The following is a 21,105-nucleotide window of genomic DNA, read 5'->3' as shown; positions in this document are numbered from 1 at the left end:
GGGTAGTGGAAAAAAATTGTTATAATACGGTCTTGGTTACCAAGTAGTGGAAAGGATTTTATGACTCTATTAGGGTATCTCTTTAAGAGGCCACTAGTGATGTCTCTGTATGCCCTCTCATTATCGTCTTTACAGACATAAACATGGACACGGGAAAATTCAAGCATGTGGTTTTATAAAAAGATAAAATGCCTCTTGATGGTTTTATGTTATGTCTACAGATAGCATCAATTTGACTTAGCACTACAAAGTATTCTTTATATTGCTTAAACCAAGTCTATTGATGATGGAGGAATAGGTCAAATAACAATGCCGTATTGGCCATTCTGATATTTACTATACTCTACATATGGAGACTTTCAGGAGTTTTCTGGGAGTAAGATATTGATGACCGATCCTTATAATACATAATAAATCTCAATATTAGATCCACGGTGGTCTGACACTAAGCAAGTCCACTAATTAAAGATTCTAAGTTACCAATATCTCAGTCCTGGACAATCCCTCAAAATTATTCCTAGAGTTACCTTTACTTTCAAACAATAACTCTACTTTGTAAATAATATTTCTCCCAGATGTTTAATAATAATAATAATAATAATAATAATAATAATAAGGCTTCCTATTGAAAAAAGCTCACTAATAGCCGAAACGCGTAATTTATGCCTGTATTTTGCTTATATGGAAAACATCCTTACAAACTTTAGAAGATTTGGAGTGCTGGTCCTTTATTCAAGTTTTTAATAATAGGCTTCCATTATATGACAAAGTCAACTATGAGAATCTATGTACACATAACAGAGATATCAATAATTCATAATAATTTGTAATGAGGGGTGTTTTATAACACAATAATATCGCAATGAAGAGACTATTGCTGGAGACCACCAGCAAATATTGATTTTTTTCCCAAAACATGTTGTTGGTGACTCCTTTACCCTACTGCTGCTGCTAAAGGGGAAATATAGAATTAAATATCTCCAGTCCACACTAAAGCCGGCTTCACAAGGTCAATATTAGTGCTTGGATCGAAATGGCCAACCACCAGGTGTGTCATGACTTGAGCATATGCCTATGAGACAGTTAGTTTAGTTAGCTTGGTTACCCATGAGTAAGGATACAAAACCAGGCCACAGCCGATAAGATGGAAACAAATAATAACCATTTTAACAAAACCAGGCCACAGCCGATAAAATGGGGACAAAATATAAAGGTTTTTTTTTATATTATATTATATTTTAATGGGCTTTTCTTTTTTGTAAAACTACTTACCCATGAGTAAGGACCGTGATGGTCAGAAATGCATCAACCTGAGGCCTATTTGGCTAATTATGTGTGTTTTTAACCCTTGTCTGGTACCATGGGGTCAATAAGACCCAATGGGATTGGTACCACTAGTGAATTTTTTATGATACCAGACAAGGGCTAATGCACTAATGCATGTTGATGAAATATCCTGTGTATGTGTTGAGGTTCTGGTTGGACTTACATATGTGGCAGGTAGTTTTGGGCAGTAGACCCAATGATCAGGCTGGGTATTCGGATCCAATCATGGTCTATGTACCTGGATCATGGGAAACCAGCCTCAGACAGACCAGCTTTGCCGGTAGGGCTGCTTGTTAGTAGGTTTTTTTTTCTGGCTCATGATGACGGTCTTAATTGGCTTGTCGAGATGAAACTACTCCTCTAACAATATATAAAAAATAAATCTTAAATGTAATCCTAATCTAATCCATTCAATGATTTGCTGCAATCATTTGAAACCTGTGTACATGAAAACCTTTCACAAGCCTCTTTAAAAGAGAGAGAGAAAAAAAAAAGAAGAAAATCTGTGAGTCATAACGATGAAGAGAAATCACATTTATATCCAAGTCACACACACAAGCGCTGGTTTTTACAGCCTGATGTACAGGATGATTTTGCATTACTCTGCACTCATTTACATTTTACAACATTTAGGCAAAATAAAATTATACATAAGTCCCAAAAAATTTGTTCTTGGTAACGTCCTTTCAAATCACATTGAGAAAATATGTAACCGGCAGGAGACAAATAATATTAATCTATTCTGAGAATGCAGTCCCTAAATAAATAAATAAGTACAGCACGCGGATGCGATGAATGATTTAAATCCATGCATTTCACTTTGCCAGTATTATGTTTTTTTATATTCGAGCGATCTGCCTCAATCACTTTAAATGTGATCCCGCATGCAAGCTGCTGACATGCATCACTAGTTAAAGAAACAAAAGGAGAGAAGCATTTTCACATCCAATTCACATTATAGTGAAAAATGTTAAAGCCAAAACTATGATGGATGAACATGATGCAGAAAATGCTACCATTAAATAGGACTTGTGGATTTCTTACAGAGCGGCTTTGTAGACAGACAGAAGCATTCCCCTTCTGAATTGCTAAAAGCACAATGTCAGGCTCTGCAGCAAGTGCACAAAATGTCTTTTACTGGGAGGGGGGTGTAATGTACTGGTAATTATACAGCGGCTATTAATAGCACCTAGTAAACATAGTCAATGGTCTTCCTGGCTATAAAATTACATGATTTCGCATTTTCACGGCCCCTCTTTTGTCTGCATTGTCTATTTATTACCACAGTTTAGCATGAGAAAATCTAGAAGAGAAACATTACAATTTAGATTGATATTTGGATTTGATTTCATCACATATTCCCACTTTATTGGATGCTTGCTATTTTCTATTCTATGCACCTGTTCAATAGGATTACTAATAAATGCTTCATATATAACAGAAATGATAATACTGAAGGAAATAAAAGAGCACTTAAAGGCTTTTTCCAGGAATAATAACCTTACTGTAGCTTTCACATTTTCTGATCTTTTTCATTGTTTGGTGCAGCCAGTGAAGGAGTGTATAACATTATGTTGGTGGTACATGATATGAGTGTGACTAACAATCAGTGATGATGTCACTAGGGGCATAACAATTGCGGTCGCAGAGGTTGAGAATGTGACAGCCCCCGAGGGAGGGCCCACCTACTCTAGAGCCTGTGAATTACATTGAGGCGCAGAGACCCGTCGGGTCCTTGCACTGCAATACACTCTGCCACCTAAACAGTGGCAGCAACTGAGCTCAGCGGTTCTGTGTGACATAAAAGTGAGACGGGAATGTAGGAACTGGGGATGGTGAGTAGAAGGGGTTTTTTTGCTGGAGACAGAACAGAGACTTATATACCAAGATAGGAGATATCTTTATCAAGATGAGTATGTTTATACCAGGATGGGCCCAGGATGGTGACATATATACCAGGATGGGGACATATATACAAGGATGAGGGCATTTAAACCATTTCGGGGCTCAGGATAAGGACATGTATACCAGGGGCATAACGACTGTGGTCACAGGGGTCGAGAATGTGACAGGGCCCAGCAGGGAGAGAGCCCACCAACTCTAGAGCTTGCTTCAGTTGAATTGCTTAATGGCACAGAGACCCGTTGGGTACCTGCACTATAATACATGCTGTCAGCCAAACAGTGGCCGGCAACTGACATCAGCGGTACAGTGAGACGTAAACGTGAGAAGGTAATGTAAGAACTGGGAACGGTGAGGTTTTTTTTTATTATTTTGTTAGAGACAGAACAGAGACATATATACCAAGATGGGAAATATTTTTCTCAAGTTGAGTACATATATACCAGGATGAGCCCAGGATGGTGATATACACACCAGGATGGGGACATATATACCAGAATGGTGCACAGGATGGGGACATATATACTAGAATGACGGCATGTAAACCAAAGGCAAAGGATAAGGACATGTATATCAAGGATGGAGAACATATTTACCAGGAAGGAGCCCAGGATGGGATACATTAGAAAAGGATGGGGGACTTTACTACATATTGGGGGGAGGGAAACTCGTATGTCTTTATAAGATTTAGAATTCTACAAAGGCCCATACATCTGACCAACAAGCAGGGCCTCGAGGGCCCAAGACCAAATTTTGTAGTCACTGCTGACATGAGACTTGTTGACTGGCAACAAAATTGGAGCAATAAAAGATATAGCATGCTGAAATTAGGGAATTTAAGTAAGTGGATAGGAACTTTTTATTTTATAAAAATCACCTCAAAAAAACTTTACAAGGATTGTCCAGAAAAAACATTTTTCCCCCCCCAAAAAACAATATCACACATGTTACTGGGGTCTATGTGGTATTGCATGTTATCCTTATTTAAGCGACCAGAACTGCACTGTATGCATTCAGGAGTCAGTTATATTTCTCATATGTTAGAACACAGAACGTTGTTAATCAGTGCTTTGGATCTGAGTTTCATCAGTGTTTGGTCAGCATGTCAGCTTTTACCATCAGTGTTTCAACAGTGATTTTTCAGTTATGAAAAAAAGCAAAGCTTCTGTAATTTTCATCATGGACAGCACACAGAATGCAAACTTGGAATGCAAATGGACATGATCTGCAAAAAAACACTGATAAGTGAATAGCACCACATACCATGATAAACACAAGCTCTATCCATGAAAATCACAAAGAACAGGTATGTGATTCTGTGATGAATGAATGAGTCTTAAAGAGGTTGTTCATACCTTTTTTATACTTTCAGACTAAAACTATAGGCAGGTAGTAGATAAGTACCTGCCTGTTCTACCCAGCGCTGGCTCAGAGCGGTCAACTATGCGGCTCCATGTCAACACAGGAAGGTCTTCCTCTTCTGGGCTGCTCTATAGATGGGGTTTGACTGTCTACATCATGCTAATTGACACCCGCCTTCTTGCAGTTAGGCAGTAGGGAGCCGGCTGTCCATAAGCATGATGTCAGAAGTCATGACCCATCGGGAGAGCAAGAGGGGATGGAGTGCACCACTATAATCAATGTAGTGTATAATTGGGTGCACCTTGGTGCAATGAAAGAAGAAGACATGTACCAAAGAAGAAAAAGAGAACTGCACATAAATCCAGGGGCCCTCCTGTTTTAAGTATGAATTGTCAAAAAACACCTGTATTGAGTACACAAGACGATATTTTTTTTCCCCTGATGAAGCCGTTCCGGCAGCGATACGCGTGGAGTCCCCTACTCTGAGTGGTATTTTTTGCTTTCTCATGTGAATATGGTGTTTCCCTTGTTACCCTTGTGTTTCACTTTGTTGGCCATCTTGCACACATCTATTTGATGTTATTGTGCATATCTTTAGGTCTATGTTTCTTTTTTTGCCAGCTTGTGCATATATATCTATGGGTTACTAGCACCCAAAACAGAGGTAGTTGGTTACTGGGTTATACCCTTTATGCAGTTGCTCATTGCACCATTTGCAACCAAAAAGCACCAGTGTTTTGATAGTGAGGTACTCCTTTTATTGTGCTATATAATTACACAGACACCTTTTATTCTTTATATACTCAGGGCCTATGAACACCGGTCATATAAGCACTTTCTTACACCCTCTATACAGGTGTTCATTGTTTCATCTGCATCCAGGGCTCATGTACACCAGACATATAGTTTTTGCACTTTATTTTATAGGTGCTTATCGCTTAATCCATCACCTAAATGGGGTTTGTCATTTCCATACTGTTCTCTTGATTTTAGATATGGTATTTTTAGACTTATTGCCCCCTTTCTAATATATGATTTTTCTACAATATGATCTTGTGATTTCTATACATTTACCCATGTATTTTTGGTATTAACCCTGTACAGGTGGCTCATGAGTCTCTGTTTTGCTCAATCTACCTGACCTCTCTTGGTCCACATACGGTTATTTAATTGTTATATGACTGTTCACTGGTACTTTCCTGTGGCTGACCTTACAGCCCTTTTTTATATTTTCATACCATCAGGTGGCTTTACGATATTTAATGCATAATATATGTCTGTGTATATTCTTCTTATATGATACTTGACATTGTACAAACACAGGGTACAATTTATTCACATGTTATTTATTCACGTTGTTATCTTGGGATAGGCTCCGCTTCGTGTGTGTTGTCCTTCATGTCCTGTTTTAAATGTTTTTTTTTAAAAAAATTTCGTCTTGTGTACTCAATAAAGGTGTTTTTTGACAATTCATACTTACAACAGGAGTACCCCTGGATTTACGTGCAGTGCTCTTTTTCTTCTTTGGTACAGTCATGACCCATCAACTGAACAGAGTGGAAGAGAAGCCGCTGTTCTGGCGACATAGCATCAGCAGAAGACGCTGAATCGATGTCAGGACCGAAGACACAACAGGTGGGTAGTTAGCAAATAGTTCTTAGGCACATAGTTTAAAAATAAATAGCCCTGTATAACTCCTATAGGAGTGAATGCACACACTGAATATTTCCTTCAGATATTATTCTGGAAAGTTCTGAAGCAATCCTATTCATCTAAAGCAACTACATTAAGATAGAAGGAACCAATATTTAGGAACAGAAATTTCTGCGCCAAAATCTGCATCAGGGAAATTCACTTGGTAGCGTAAGTAACTTATAAACTGGAATGATGAGTTTTATGATTAAAAGAAAAAGCAGACTTATTTCTGAGCAACCCTTTTAAGACACTTCCAAACAATGCAATCCACTTGCCAAAAATAATATAGCCTAATTGCAACAATGCTTATTACTGGTTGTATTGCTGAAAATAACTGTTTATGTGTGGCTGTATAGTTAGCTATCTAAACCTTCTAAAGTACAATGAGGGCTGGGACGTCTGTTTGATAAATATGCTAAAAGTTATGGATGCTAAATTCTGTGATTGGGGAGGGCGTGAATCTAGACAACTAGTTTGATTGCCGTATGTGGAGTCGGGAATTAATTTTTCCCCTAAAATGGGGCAGTTAGCATCAGCGTCATGGGGTTTTTGCCTTTCTCTAGATCAGGGGTCTCCAACCTGTTCCTCAGGAGCAACATGTGGATCCCAGCCTCATGGCTACCTACCAGCTAGGTGCATTTGCACCAGGTCTTGCAAACAGATATGAAGAGCAGGTCTCCAGATGGTGACATTTGTGAGTAGCCCCACACAGAAGATCTTAATAGAGGTAGGGACCCTCTGGATATTGTTATACTGTTTCGGTGTGGTGATTTCTGTGGAAACATTTTGGCTGCCATTATACTGGTAATGACGGCTTTGGTGTCACCAGTGTGAGAAGCGCTAAATGTGGTTTGTGACCCCCTCTCAGAGCTCAATGTGCCTTCTGACCCCCCTTTTGGAGCTTAATGTGGCTCGTGACCCCTCCTCAGCACTCAATGTGGCTTGTGACCCTGTCTCAGAGCTCTATGTGTCTCGTGACCACCTCTCAGAGCTCAATGTGGCTAATGACACCCTCTCAGAGCTCTATGTGTCTCGTGACCTCCTCTCAGAGCTCGAGGTGTCTCGTGACCCCCTCGCAGAGCTCATGTGGCTCGTAACTCCTCTAGATCAACATGTTATGTTATAAGTGGAATCTGATGTCCCTGTGTCTTCTTTCAACCTTAAACCTATGAAACAATGAAACCACGTTGATGAAACCAATATGTATAATTAGTAAGAGAAAATATCTAAAACCTGTTTTATATAGGAAGTGCTACCACTGCATTAAGACATAGGAGATATTCCTCATCACAGACGTATATTCCGTAGATTGTCTGACCAAGCTACACACAGGTAAACAAACCACAGTTGACATAGGATGAAACATTTAGGAAACAATTATTTTCACTCTTTTAAAAAGCATTTTGACGTATTAAATGGTACCATACATGCAATAAAAAAAGTTTTCCATTACTGCAACCTCACACAAATGACATTTTTTAATTGGCCAATAATAAATACAATTTTGTGCACCATATTGCAGGCAGAACTATTTTAAATTCTATGCTTTACATCAAGCCACTAAACCTTTAATAAGATGGTGATATTGAAAAAAAAAAAAGTAAAAAAAAATGCATTAATATTGTATTTGGCTTCTTTATACAAAGTTTCAATACTTCTCTTTGCATGAGAGTTAGAAAAAAACCATAGCCATACAAAAAAAAGTGGGTTAATGTAATGCATTGTTATTGAAGTGAAGCACCTCAAATATTACATAAAAAATATGGGGAAAAAAACCCATATAACAGTGTTTTACATGGAAACAGGCTACGGGAAACCTAGATGTAATGTGAAAGCACATTCTGTCCCATCTTTGTAGGATGTAGAATAGAAAATTTAGGACAAGAGTATAAAGATGATTGAAAGCACTCATCCCACGTAACAGAAATACATTACAACAGTTCTGCTCACTGCTACTCTATGATATATCTTTTTAAAGTCATCCCAAAGGTACAACTTCCAGTTGGAATATGTAAGTACAGTACTTTATATGAGAAAATAGATTTACAAGGTTTGAGATTTGCTACGAGTGTGTTTGAAGCACTTCATAAATATATATATCGGAAAAGAGAGACATTACAATTCTACATTTTCCCCGTAGAGTTTGCAGGTGGTAAATATATAGGTGCGGAGTTTGTTATTGCAACCGACTCTTGAGGCTGAAGGGCATCAAAAGGTCCTTCTTCTCCATAAGGGCAGCTTGGTGGCTCAGTGGTTAGCATTGTCTTGGAGTCCTGGGTTCATATTCCACTAAGGACAACATCTGGATGGAGTTTGTATGTTCTCAACGTGTTTCCGTGGGTTTCCTCCGGGTATTCTGGTTTCCTTCCACACTCCAAATACATATTGATAGGGAATTTGGAATGTGACCCCAATGGGGACAGTGACGATGTCTGTAAAGCAATGTGGACATTAATAGGGCTTTATAAGTTTGTAAAAAAAAATAAGGGAAACCTTTACTATAAATGATGGTTCATAGTTAGGGAATCCCACTACAGATTTTGCTTTAGGATCAGGAGCTCCACATTATGACATTAGGAGCCCCCAGATTCTATATACATCTATTTACCATACATATCTCAATGTAGTCTAAAAATACAAAATTAGGCCTCCTTCTCAAATGCTTGTTCCCAGTACATGTGCCATCCATTTTTGTACACGCATCCCACATGTACCCATTATAACCTTTGGGGTTAGTCATATGTCTGTGTTTTTACATGGACTTTGTCTATGCAAACCACACAGAGACATGTCCATTTTTGTCGAGCAACATGGATGACAAGGGCCAATACAAGTCTATAGGTCGGTCAAACACACGTACAGCACATGGATGACAAGTGCCAATGCAAATCTAGGGTTTATGAAACACACGTACAGCACATAGATGACAAGGATCAATGCAAGTCTATGCATCCGTAAAACACATGTATAGCACGCAGATGACGAAGGCCAATAAAAATCTATGGGTCCATGAAACACAAGTACATCACAAAAGGATGACAAGGGCCAATACAAGTTTGTGGCTCCGTGAAACACATGTACAGCACAGTGATAACGAGTGCCAATACAAGTTTATGGCTCTGTAACTCTGTACAGCACATAAATGACAAGGGCGAGTACATGTCAATAGCTCCGTGAAACACACACACAGCACACGGAAAACACGGGCCAATACAAATCTATGGGTCCGTGAAACACATGTACAGCACACAGATGACAAGTGCCAATACAAGTCTATGGCTCAGAGATACGTAAAGCACATGGATGAGAAGAGTCAATACAAGTCTAAGGGTACGTGAAACACACATACAGTACAAAGGTGATAAGCGTCAATACAAATTTATGGTTCCGTGATACACACGTATAGCACATGGATGACGAGGGTCAATGCAAATCTACGGGTCTGTGAAACACACATACAGCACACGGATGACGCAGGCCAAAGAAAATCTATGGGTCCATGAAACAAATGTACAGCACACGGATGATGAGGGTTAATGCAAATCTATGGGTCTGTGACACACACGCATAGCACACGGATGATAAGGGCCAATACAACTCTATGGGTCAGTGTAACACACATACAGCACAGGGTAGACAAGCTCCAATACAACTCTAGGGGTTTGAGAAACACACGTACAACACACGAATGATAAGACCCAATACAAGTCTATGGATCTGTGATAAACCCATACAGCACACGGATAGCATTAGTGTGCAATCTATGTGGTGTATGTGTTTAACACTGTAAAGCATAGGAGAAGCTCTGTCATTTCTTTACTTCTTTATCCATCAGTAGAAAACGCTGACGACACTCATGGTGAAAACGGACACACAGATGACACACTGATTTACGTACATATTTAAACATGGATTTGTGAAGGAGGCCTAATAAATATTACTGATCCATATTTGATATACAGCTAAAAAAAAAAAAAAAGACGGATCTGTCAGATTATTTTTCTAGCTAATCATTCAGCTACAAGCAGAGACTGACTTTCCAAATTGTCAGCAATCTGACCTGAGAGCATATCGTCCCCCCAAGTGAAAATGGAAGCAGCAATCCAAATTCTGGGTCCTTATTGTTATTTGCTAATTGTACAGAGTTATATACATTTCCATCTGTACAGAGAGAAATATCTATATCTAGATAGCTAGAAACTGTGCATCATTCATCCTCTTATTTCACGTAGATAATATGAGAACATATTTCAGACTCGCCTTTGTACGTTTTTCCAATCAAATGCTAAATTTCATTATCCCTAGAATGCACTGGTTGTGCAAAGGACAATGAAAATGAGCCAGCCGAAATCTCCAATTTCAAGCTAAATCCTATCAGATGCTTGAAAGATTACAGTGCATTTCCAGAGTTCACATTCACTTGCTTAACCAGTGATTTTTTTTGAGTGTGGTTGTTAAGAAATATATATATCTAAAGAATTTTATTTGGCCTGAACTTCCCTCCCTGGATATTTATAAATATAAAGTGACAGGCCAATGCTGGCTGCAGAGCTTGTCTGAAAATATAAACCCTAAATCTAGATTGCCATCTTGACCCAAGAAACAAAAGCAGAAATGATAAAATATTGCAGAGTCTGGCGCTGAATGTACAACAGACCCCGCACGTTTCACAGACGGGAATAAATCTGACTAGACCTGAGATTCTTGAACCTTTACTTGGGATGAAGTTTGCTGCTTCACAAATCGTGGCGAGGTGCAAATGGAACATTTATCACACATTTCCTATGTTTTCACATGGGGAAAGACTAGAAACTTCAGTCCTAAGTATAGCTAAGTATAGCATGGAATAACATGAGTAATCATATGTAGACTCTGAGAGTTAAAAAACAATATTATATAGATTATTACATAGTGGATTATATGATAATAAATTATAAACTGAAACTCCCCTGCACATACATATGAAAAGTAATACAAGCATGGAAAGATAGATAAATACACTTACACTAAAGGGTACTTTACACGCTGTGACATCGCTACCGATATATCGTCGGGGTCACGTCGTTAGTGACGCACATCCGGCGCCGGTAGCGACATCGCGTGTGAAAGCTAGGAGCGACGATCAACGATCGCAAATCATACAAAAACGGTGATCGTTGACACGTCGCTCATTTCCTTAATATCGCTGCTGCCACAGGTACGATGTTGTTTGTCGTTCCTGCAGCAGCACACATCGCTATATGTGACACCGCAGGAACAACAAACATCTCCTTATCTGCGTCCAACGGCAATGAGGAAGGAAGGAGGTGGGCGGGATGTTACGTCCCGCTCATCTCCGCCCCTCCACATCTATTGGCCAGCCGCTTAGTGACGCCGCAGTGACGTCGCTATGACGCCGAACGCACCTCCCCCTTGAGGAAGGGATTGTTCGGTGGTCACAGCGACGTCGCTGACCAGGTATGTGCGTGTGATGCTGCCGTAGCGATAATGTTCGCTATGGCAGCGATCATCAAATGTCGCACAAGCGACGGGGGCAGGTGCTATCGCGCACGACATCGCTAGGAATCGCTAGCGATGTCGCAACGTGTAAAGCACCCTTAAGGCTTAAAGGGATTTCCCATAAAAGGAAATAAGCCTATACTCACCTCTTGTGCGGCCGCGGTACCAGACATGTCTAAAGCCGCGTACCTGGGGCCCACGTGACACAATTATTACACGTGGGCTCCACAACCAATGAACACCCAACATCTGTCTCCCTGCCTTCAGACATTTGAGCAGGATGTGAGCGCAGCGCTGACTTTCTGCTCAAATGTCCAAAGGCAGGGAGACAGACAGCGGGTGCCGATTGTTCGTTGGGCCCGCATTTCATATCAATGTAACATGGGCCCAGGAACACGACATCGATGAAATTGCGGACTTACTGGAGGTGAGTAGCGTCTTATTTGTTTTTACAGGGATGAACAAGGAGAGTGAGTAGGGGATGTCCAATAAGTGGATATCCTCTTTCAAGGGATTGTCTGGTCTTCTGAAAAAAAGTTGTGTGTCACTTTATGTAACTGCAGACTTCTGGACTCTAAAAGAGTGGGGTGTATCCGGATGCTCTGGTATTGCCTGTAAGGGCGGGATGGTCTCGTATCTCAACTACTGTAGATGTTTTCATTTTACTTGTATTGACAGAAGCCAGGCACATCTAGTCACAATATGGCTAGAAATATGCAAATCACACAGTTACATGACCACTTGCTCTCACAGATAATACTGGTGCGCACACTGTCAGGACTCAGAAGTCAGCAGTCACATAAAGTGACCAGACTTTTATCAGAAGATGGGAAAACCCATTTTAATACCTATAATGTTGAACATGCTGTCCAATCTGCTGCAGCCAATATGTGATAAATGAGGAGGAGCTGGGGAATTTGATTTAAAAGGAACCCATTGATTTAATAGGGAAAAAAATGATGACAGGTTCCCTTTAAAGGCTCTGACTACATCTTATTTTGGCATAGACATCCACTAAAAAAAAAAAAAAAAATTATATATATATATATATATATATATACATATATCACACTATATGTATGGTATTAACTGTGTGACTCTACATAGAAAAATGTGGTGGAGATCAGAAAAAGAAAAAGGTATAGCAAATGGACACTCATAACTTATACTGTGTACACAGGGCCTATAGATATACTAGCCATATAGGGAAAATTCAGGGAAAACTTCAAATCAGGGGTTGACATATCACTGGTGCAGCCTTACAGGGGCCAGAGAGGTTGGGGGCCCATTTCTACCAAAAAACAGGCGGAATTGGGCATTATGATGACCTATTGGCCTGAAAAGGGCCTATATACTGTCCTTGCACAGGGGCCCTCTTCTTTCTGTGTCCGCTAGTGCTCCAAATATATACCTATAACCACTGGCGGACACAGACAAAAGATGGCCCCTGTGTAAGAACAGTAAATGGCCCTTTAAAGTCAAGTGCATCATAATGCACAATTACACTTGTTTTTGAAGTGTAAGCGGTCCCCTTAACACTCGGGCCCTTTTTGAGCTGCACAGGCTGCATCAATGATATATCTGCCCTTCCCTATAATATGTAGGAAACAATACTGTGTATAAACAGTACCTTACTTTACATTTATTACATTCCATCCCTGGTTTCTCTGGGATGTGGATGGCCCTGTTCAGTACCGGACAGTCATCACTGTATCCAGACATACAGAGATGGCATACGACCATCCGCTGGAGCCATACACCCAGAGCCAGCAGGGATTTACAATATATCACTGAGATACAAGTTATACTGAATCCTCTACCTCAAAAATACTAAATAAATCAATCTGTTCAGCTTGTCCTGTCCTGTACCATGCTGCCAGCAGATAGGATAACATTTTCACTCTGACAGGATCACTCCAGACTGGCCTAAGGCATAACATAAGCCTCCCAATATAAATTACCCACGGATTTGATTTTTCTTTTAGTCCAGAAAGTATTGACCTTTACTCTTTAGGCACAAAGTATCACATAGTGGAATTTGTAAAAGAAAGTTTTACTTGTGTCGTCCTTTAACAGTTTATTGCTGTAGAGGAGTTTTTTCTACCTTTCTTTCTCTCTTTTCTTCACAAATAAAGTGTCGCGCGGCTTCAGCCAGGGGCAGACTAAAGGTACCGTCACACTAAGCGATGCTCCAGCAATCCCACCAGCAACCTGACCTGGCAGGGATCACTGCAGCGTCGCTACACGGGTTGCTGGTGAGCTGTCACACAGGCAGATCTCACCAGCAACCAGTGACCAGCCCCCAGCCAGCAGCGACGCGTGGAAGCGATGCTGCGCCTGGTTACTAAGGTAAATATCGGGTAACCAACCCGATATTTACCTTGGTTACCAGCGCACACCGCTTAGCGCTGGCTCCCTGCACTCCTAGCCAGAGTACACATTGGGTTAATTACCCGATGTGTAGTCTGGCTATGTGTGCAGGGAGCAGGGAGCCGGCACTGACAGCGTGTGAGCGGCAGACGCTGGTAACGAAGGTAATTATCGGGTAACCAAGGAAATGGCTTCTTGGTTACCCGATATTTACATTGGTTACCAGCGTCCGCAGAAGCCGGCTCCTGCTGCCTGCACATTCAGTTGTCGCTCTCTCACTGTCACACACAGCGATGTGTGCTTCACAGCGGGAGAGCAACAACTAAAAAATGGTCCAGGACATTCAGCAACAACCAGCGACCGCACAGCAGAGGCCAGGTTGTTGCTGGATGTCACACACAGCAATATCACTAGCAACATCGCTGCTACGTCACAAAAGTCGTGCCTCAGCAGCGATGTTGCTAGCGATGTTGCTTAGTGAGACGTGGCCTTTACTTAACTGGCGGTGACTTTAGTTTTAATTGTGGGGGAAGGTAGATTCACTGTTCTGTTACACCTGAAATATCTGACTTAGATATTGGGAGAGCCCTGGCCTATATAATAATTGCTGGGAAGACGTCAAGAAAAAAACCATTGAGTATCTGAAAACAAGAGGACGCAGCACATCGATTCGCTCCTTTAGGACTTCAGGACACACGTTCCCTTCTTTTTATTCTGTACAAAGGTGCTTTTAAATTTTAATACATCCATTTTTACATGAAAAATAGGACTGATTTCATAAGCCAAAAGCAGAAGGTCAGTAATGGCTACAATAAATAATTCATTCATTGATAATGTAAAAACTATCCTATTAATAGTACACTGATACCTGAAGACCAGTGTCACCCGGCTGCTCTCCTGAGGGGCTTATTCTACATTACACAGGGCTCTGCCGACAACTGCCGTGTTATAGATGCGGCACTGATAAAGGCCAGAGTATATATCAGAGATCACTGACATGGGAAAATGATAGTACCATATGATAAAGGAGCCATGGCGGTCTATGGAGGAATACTGGACCTCTAGATACCTTGAACGTCATACACAGTCATACATAGGTCCCACTGGACTATTAGAGGTTTCATTTTTAGAAGAATTGCCTCTACGATAAAATATATCCATAAAATGCGTCCAGCGAGACCTTACGGCGACACAAGTACGATGGAGCTGTAAGGCCCAGGGATGAACATTATTTCTGCAAACTTCGACTCGCAGAGAACATATTCTCAACATATGTATGTCCCCTATTATGCTTTGGGTTTCTCCAGACTCATAGTATCCGTAATATGTAAAAAATATAATAAAAATCATTATGTGCACAGATTATTTCTTCGGTCCTCACTGCCAATTATCCGATCTTCGTTGTATTTTCATATCGGCAGCACTAAAATCCCAGGGCCCTTGGTAGTTAGGCTGAGGCTTCCAGGTTTGCTAGGTCCGGGAGTATTCTGCACCTGCCCCCACAAAGGCTGCAACATCATGAGACACAACTTTTGTGTGCAAAAGTGCAAAACCCTCCCAGGCCTGGGAAACCTGGGGACTTCAGTGCTGCCAACGCTGATCCAAAGATGCAATGAAGACCAGACAGACATATGGTAGTGTGTATCGAACAGACCGCGGAGAGGCCGCAGAGATGAGTATAGGTTTTTTACTTTCGAAGATTTTAATAGCATTTTATGGTTCAGAAATATGGTAGTCAGCGGCCACCATTTTCCTAAATCCACGCAGAAGCAAATTACAAAATATCTGCATTATTTCGAAAGCAAATTTTTATAACGGTCAAGTAGAATTCAGTTCCACATGAATGTAGTTTTCATCTCTCGTAAGGACTCAAAGTGCGGCTTTGTGCCAACATTGTGCAACCGTTTCTGGGCACAGTTTTATTATATTGTAGGACCGCAACATTCTATCTTTTATTTAGAGGTGTTAATATTTATTTGTATTTATTAATGTAATTCTTCGGTGGACTTCAATATTAATAATAATAACAACACTATATACATAACTTAATGCCAGAAGACCAGCAAAAGGCCAACAGGGTCAGGTGTGCTGTTTGGCCCCTGTTAAAACTCAAAAGCCACATTGTAACAAAAGGTGCCCATACTGGATATAGAAAATAAACCCTAATTTTCAGGCTATGCACAGCGTGGTTCCCATGAGGACGGACAATTTACCTAGATCATTATAAAATATTAATTGTAAAGTAATGGAGCCAAATTGGGCACATATCTCAGAGACATCAGCTAGGTGCAAAAGGAGATGTTGAGTTACATGATATATACAGTATGTATATGATGTATCTATCCAATCTGTATGACAAAGAAAAGTATAAACTTTCAGATATTCTTTTGTTTTTAACTTTATGTAAATCATATTTATAGTAGTAAGCCGTAGATGAGATTTATACTTAAAGGGGCTTTCTGGAAATATAATATTGATTAATAATCTATGAAGTTGGTGGACGTTTAACTCATAGGACCACACAAATCAGCTAAAGTAGTCTCCTGTGGAAAACTGTGGCCTTTACTTTTTACTTTACCAGAAACAGCGCCATACATTTTGTAGTGGCCATGTCTGGTACTACAGCGCAGTCCGACTGAAATAAGTGTGAAATACAGAGGGCTGTAATGACAGAAATAGCCACTATAAAATGTATGGAAATGTGTCTAATAACAAAAAGATTAAGAGGCCATGGCCACTTCACTTGGCTGATGATGGGAGTCCCAGGAGTCACAATCTCTCCAATCTGATATTAACTGATTGATTAGCTATCTGAAGACTCTGGTCTCATTCAGACAACTATATTTCATGTATGTGTTATATCCATATAGGAAAAACAGAAAAGGATCATCATGCTTGCTTGAAAATAAGGAACTAAGAACACAGGATCTGATGGGTGCCAAGTCCCCTGGTGAAGCACAAAAAAACAGAAAATAAGGGTATGGCACAAACCATCCAGTGAATAAAACAAATTTCCTTTATTCTGTAACCATTAAAACAAGAGAATCCTTGTAGATATAAAAACTGACGCGTTTCAGCTGCAAACCACCCTTAATCATAGTAACTTAAAATAACTATGAGTAAGGGCATTTTGTGCCAAAACGCGTCAGTTTTATATGCACAAATCATCTTGTTTCAGTGGTTACAGAATAAAGGAAATTTGTTATATTCACCGGATGGTTTATGCCATACTACACCCCAATTCTCTATGCGTTTTATCCACTGGTGGACACAGACAGAAGAGGACCCCTGAGGAAGAACAATATAAGGGTCCTTTTCAGCTCAATGGCTCATTATAGTGTAAAATTTCACCTGCTTTAAAAGTGGAGATGAGCCCCCTCACCTATCGGACCCCTGTGCAGGTTGCTCCAATTAGGCTGCTTTCACACTACGTTTTTTTAACATCCGTCATGAACGTTTTTTTAACGCAAAAACGGATCCAGTGCAAATGCATTTTCATTTCAATGCATTTGCAATGGACTCGCGTCAACATGCGCTCACATGCGTTTGCGTGCGTTATAGTGAGGATCCAGCGACTTGCAGTTTTTTATCTTTTTTCAAAAACGCTACTTGTAGCGTTTTTGAGCTGCGTCCAAATACTGCAAATTGCTGGATCCTGACTATACTGCACGCAAACGTATGTGAACGCTGGCATGCTGATAGACAGGATCCTGCTTGCCCTACTGAGCATGCACAGAAACCAGCCTCGTGTGATCAGTCCCTCTCTCCACCTCCCTCCCTCCCCCTCCCTCTCTCTCTCCCCCACCTGAGAGCTGCAGACACTCGTAACCAAGGTAAACATCGGTAACCGCGGTCTTAGTTACCCGATGTTTATCTTGGTTACGTGTGCAGGCAGCCGGCTCCTAGCAGCTGCAGACGCTCGTAACCAAGGTAAATATCGGGTAACCGCGGTCTTAGTTACCCGATGTTTACGTTTGTTACGTGTGCAGGCAGCCGGCTCCTAGCAGCTGCAGACGCTCGTAACCAAGGTAAATATCGGGTATCCAAGTAAGTTACCCGATGTTTACCTTGGTTACGAGTCTCCACAGCTGTTAGATGTCGGCTCCCAGTCTTTCACGTTCAGTTCCCCTCACTCCCGATCACATGACTCCAATGCCCGCCCATAAACTTAAAGTGACAGGATCCTGCAAAATAACACATGCGTTTGCATGCGTTTTTTTGCTGTAAAAGCAGGATCCGCTTTTGCAGCAAGAAAAAACGTTCATGACGCATGTTAAAAAAACGTAGTGTGAAAGCAGCCTTAGGCTGGTTTCACATCAGCGTTTTCTTTGCCTTGAGGCAAAAAAACGCAAACTGCATGTGACTGGATCCTGTTGAATTTGAGTTGAATGCATGCAAACACAAGTGTTATTTACTGGATCCTGTGACTTACAGTTTATGAGTCATGTGGTGGGGAATGAGCTGAATGGGGCTGGGCGGGTATTGAAGTCATGTGATCGGGGTGAGCTGAATCTGCCATGACAGCGTGGATGCTGCTCTGGATGAGAGAGAGTGTGTGAGAGTGAGAGAGAGTGAGTGTGAGTGAGTTTGAGTGTGAGTGAGAATGAGTGAATGAGTGTGTGTGTGAGAGTGATACTCAGACCATGTTCTGTACAGCAAACAACATCTTCCTGCAGCATTCAACCGCAACTGTTAAAAACGGATCCGGCACCCATTGAAATACATTGCAGCTACTGCCGCAATGTACAGGATCCGGTGACATGCAGTTTTTGGCCGGAGGTGAAAAACGCAACAAGTTGCGTTTTTGATATAAGGGAAAAACTGCAACTCACCGGATCCTGACACTACCGCACACAAACGCATGTTGCCGCAAGTCCATTGACATTGCATTGAGCACACAACAGATCCGGTAAGATGTGTTTTGTGTTTTTTTGCTGACCTGCAAAAAAAAAACGCTGATGTGAAACCAGCCTTATATGTCCGCCCTTGGTTATATTCTACATGGATAGAACACATGCCTATTATAGTCTATGGGGACATTCACGTCAGTTGCTTTTTGAGATGTCTGGTTTTCGTCGATTTGCCATTCAAACTCTCCAGTTCTAATAAAAGTGTTTGTAAAAAACCTTGGATGCCATCAATGTGTCACTCGAGTGCTGTATGTAAATTACTGTTTAATGTTTTTTGTTTCATTTTTTTGCTTTTTGCATATGAGAAAAACAGATGTCACATTGATGGCATGAACGGACACGTGGACTGAAATGACGGATTACTGAACGCAGGACAGAGATGAAAAATGGTCAGTATTTTCTAATAATCAAAAAATAAAAAGACGCTTGAATGAGGTGTAATTTATCAATTCTAAAACCCCAAAGAACAACCACTTTAAGTCTATACTGTTGTCTTAGAATATAGTAAAAAAAATAATATCTTCTTTGCGGATATTCAGTCAAACAAATGTCCATGCAGAATTGAGTTTTTTCATTAAATTTTATTTTATTCTACCAAATATCATTAAAAAAAAACAAACAAAAAAAACAAATAAATAAATAAATATACATTTTTTGGATATTACTACCAATATAAAAATTTACTTCTATGCAAAATGTACAATATTTTTATACTATTGTGCGGTTACATACGGTACTGCTTTTTACTTATTACATAAAAATATACAATACAGTAACATTTACAATAGCACCTGTTGGTTTAGGGTACGCTCGCATATTGAAGGTTTGTCGCAGAAATGACCACAACTGTCCAATGCATGTAAATTTACAGAAATGAATAACCTATGGAGTTTTCTGTAACAAATCTCACAGGAGAACAATCGCTCAATGGGACTCTGTCACCAGGATTTTGCCACCTAATCTGAGAGAAGCATAACGTAGGGACAGAGATACTGATTCCAGTGATGTGTCACTTACTGAGCTGCTCAGTGTAGTTTTTATAATATCATCGTTTCATCAGCAGGAGATCATCATTACAGATAGGCAGTCCAATCACACCCCTTACACGGATTGGCAGATTTCTGTATATGCACACAGAAAGCAGCCAATCAGTGATGTGGGCGGGGTCATTCAGAGTTCAGAATTCAGAGAACATTTAGATCTGCAGCACATAAAACAGTTAAATCAAAATTGTAGCAGGCAGTAAAGTAAGTGACACATCACTGGAATCAGGGTCTCGGCCTCTATATAATGCAGCACTCAGATGCGGTAGCAAAAACCTGGTGACAGATTCCCTTTAAATCAACTGTGGCATTTGTGGTACAATAAACATAAAACACGTGTGTATAAGAAACAATACTGTCTCATGTCATTTGCAGAATTTGGGGTAGTCTGTGCAAGGCCAGGTTAAATCTTGGGTTAACATCCTTGGTAATGGTTTCGTTATGAGTTTTATGGAAAAAAACAGATAAAATGTTCAAAGAACTCTTCCTATAAAGACATCAAGACAGCAACAAATCATTTTATATATGAACAAGGCACATCTGTCCACCGCAGAATAATAAAAAAACAAACAGTAAAATGAAAATGCAAAACTATGCCAAGAAGATCTCTGCATAAGGGATAGCCCTAGTCGTCAGTTTCTAGACTATAGGGTACTTTACACGCTGCGACATCGCTAGCGATCACTTTAGCGATGTAACACGCCAGATCGCACATACGATTTACCGAGATCGCACATGTGACCGGCGCAAAAAAAAAAAAAATGACCTATGTGCGATCTCGGCAAATCTTATCTGCGATCTGGCGTGTCACATCGCTAACGAGATCGCTAGCGATGTCGCAGCGTGTAAAGCACCCTTATGTGTACAGGGATCTCTGATCCCGGGGATTCACCATGCCCTATATGAGAGAAGTCTGGAAGCAGCTTTCTTATCAAATAACAATGAGGAGGTTGTGTCCGAAATATCTGTGAGCCAAGAAAGCCTTTGTCCGCTGGTTA

At 40.5% G+C, this 21,105-nt stretch overlaps 1 protein-coding gene across 3 annotated transcripts in view; it reads right to left on the bottom strand.

Annotated features, from left to right (window-relative positions):
- Positions 1 to 21,105, bottom strand: part of PCDH9 (protocadherin 9) — a 108,432-nt gene that overhangs the window by 69,491 nt on the left and 17,836 nt on the right. For 2 of the 3 annotated variants that reach the window (XM_075336833.1, XM_075336832.1), the window contains exon 3: positions 7,746 to 8,717. The exons of the other annotated variant lie outside the window; for it this stretch is intronic. In XM_075336833.1, coding sequence (XP_075192948.1) covers positions 8,565 to 8,717 — 153 coding nt within the window. In that variant the 3' untranslated portion in view covers positions 7,746 to 8,564. Of the gene's footprint in view, positions 1 to 7,745; positions 8,718 to 21,105 lie in introns of those variants that run through there. 3 annotated transcript variants of the gene reach the window in all.

This window comes from Anomaloglossus baeobatrachus, chromosome 2 (genome assembly GCF_048569485.1).
Source record: "Anomaloglossus baeobatrachus isolate aAnoBae1 chromosome 2, aAnoBae1.hap1, whole genome shotgun sequence".
NCBI lineage: Eukaryota > Metazoa > Chordata > Amphibia > Anura > Aromobatidae > Anomaloglossus > Anomaloglossus baeobatrachus.
This window is presented reverse-complemented; position numbering and strand designations above follow the sequence as displayed.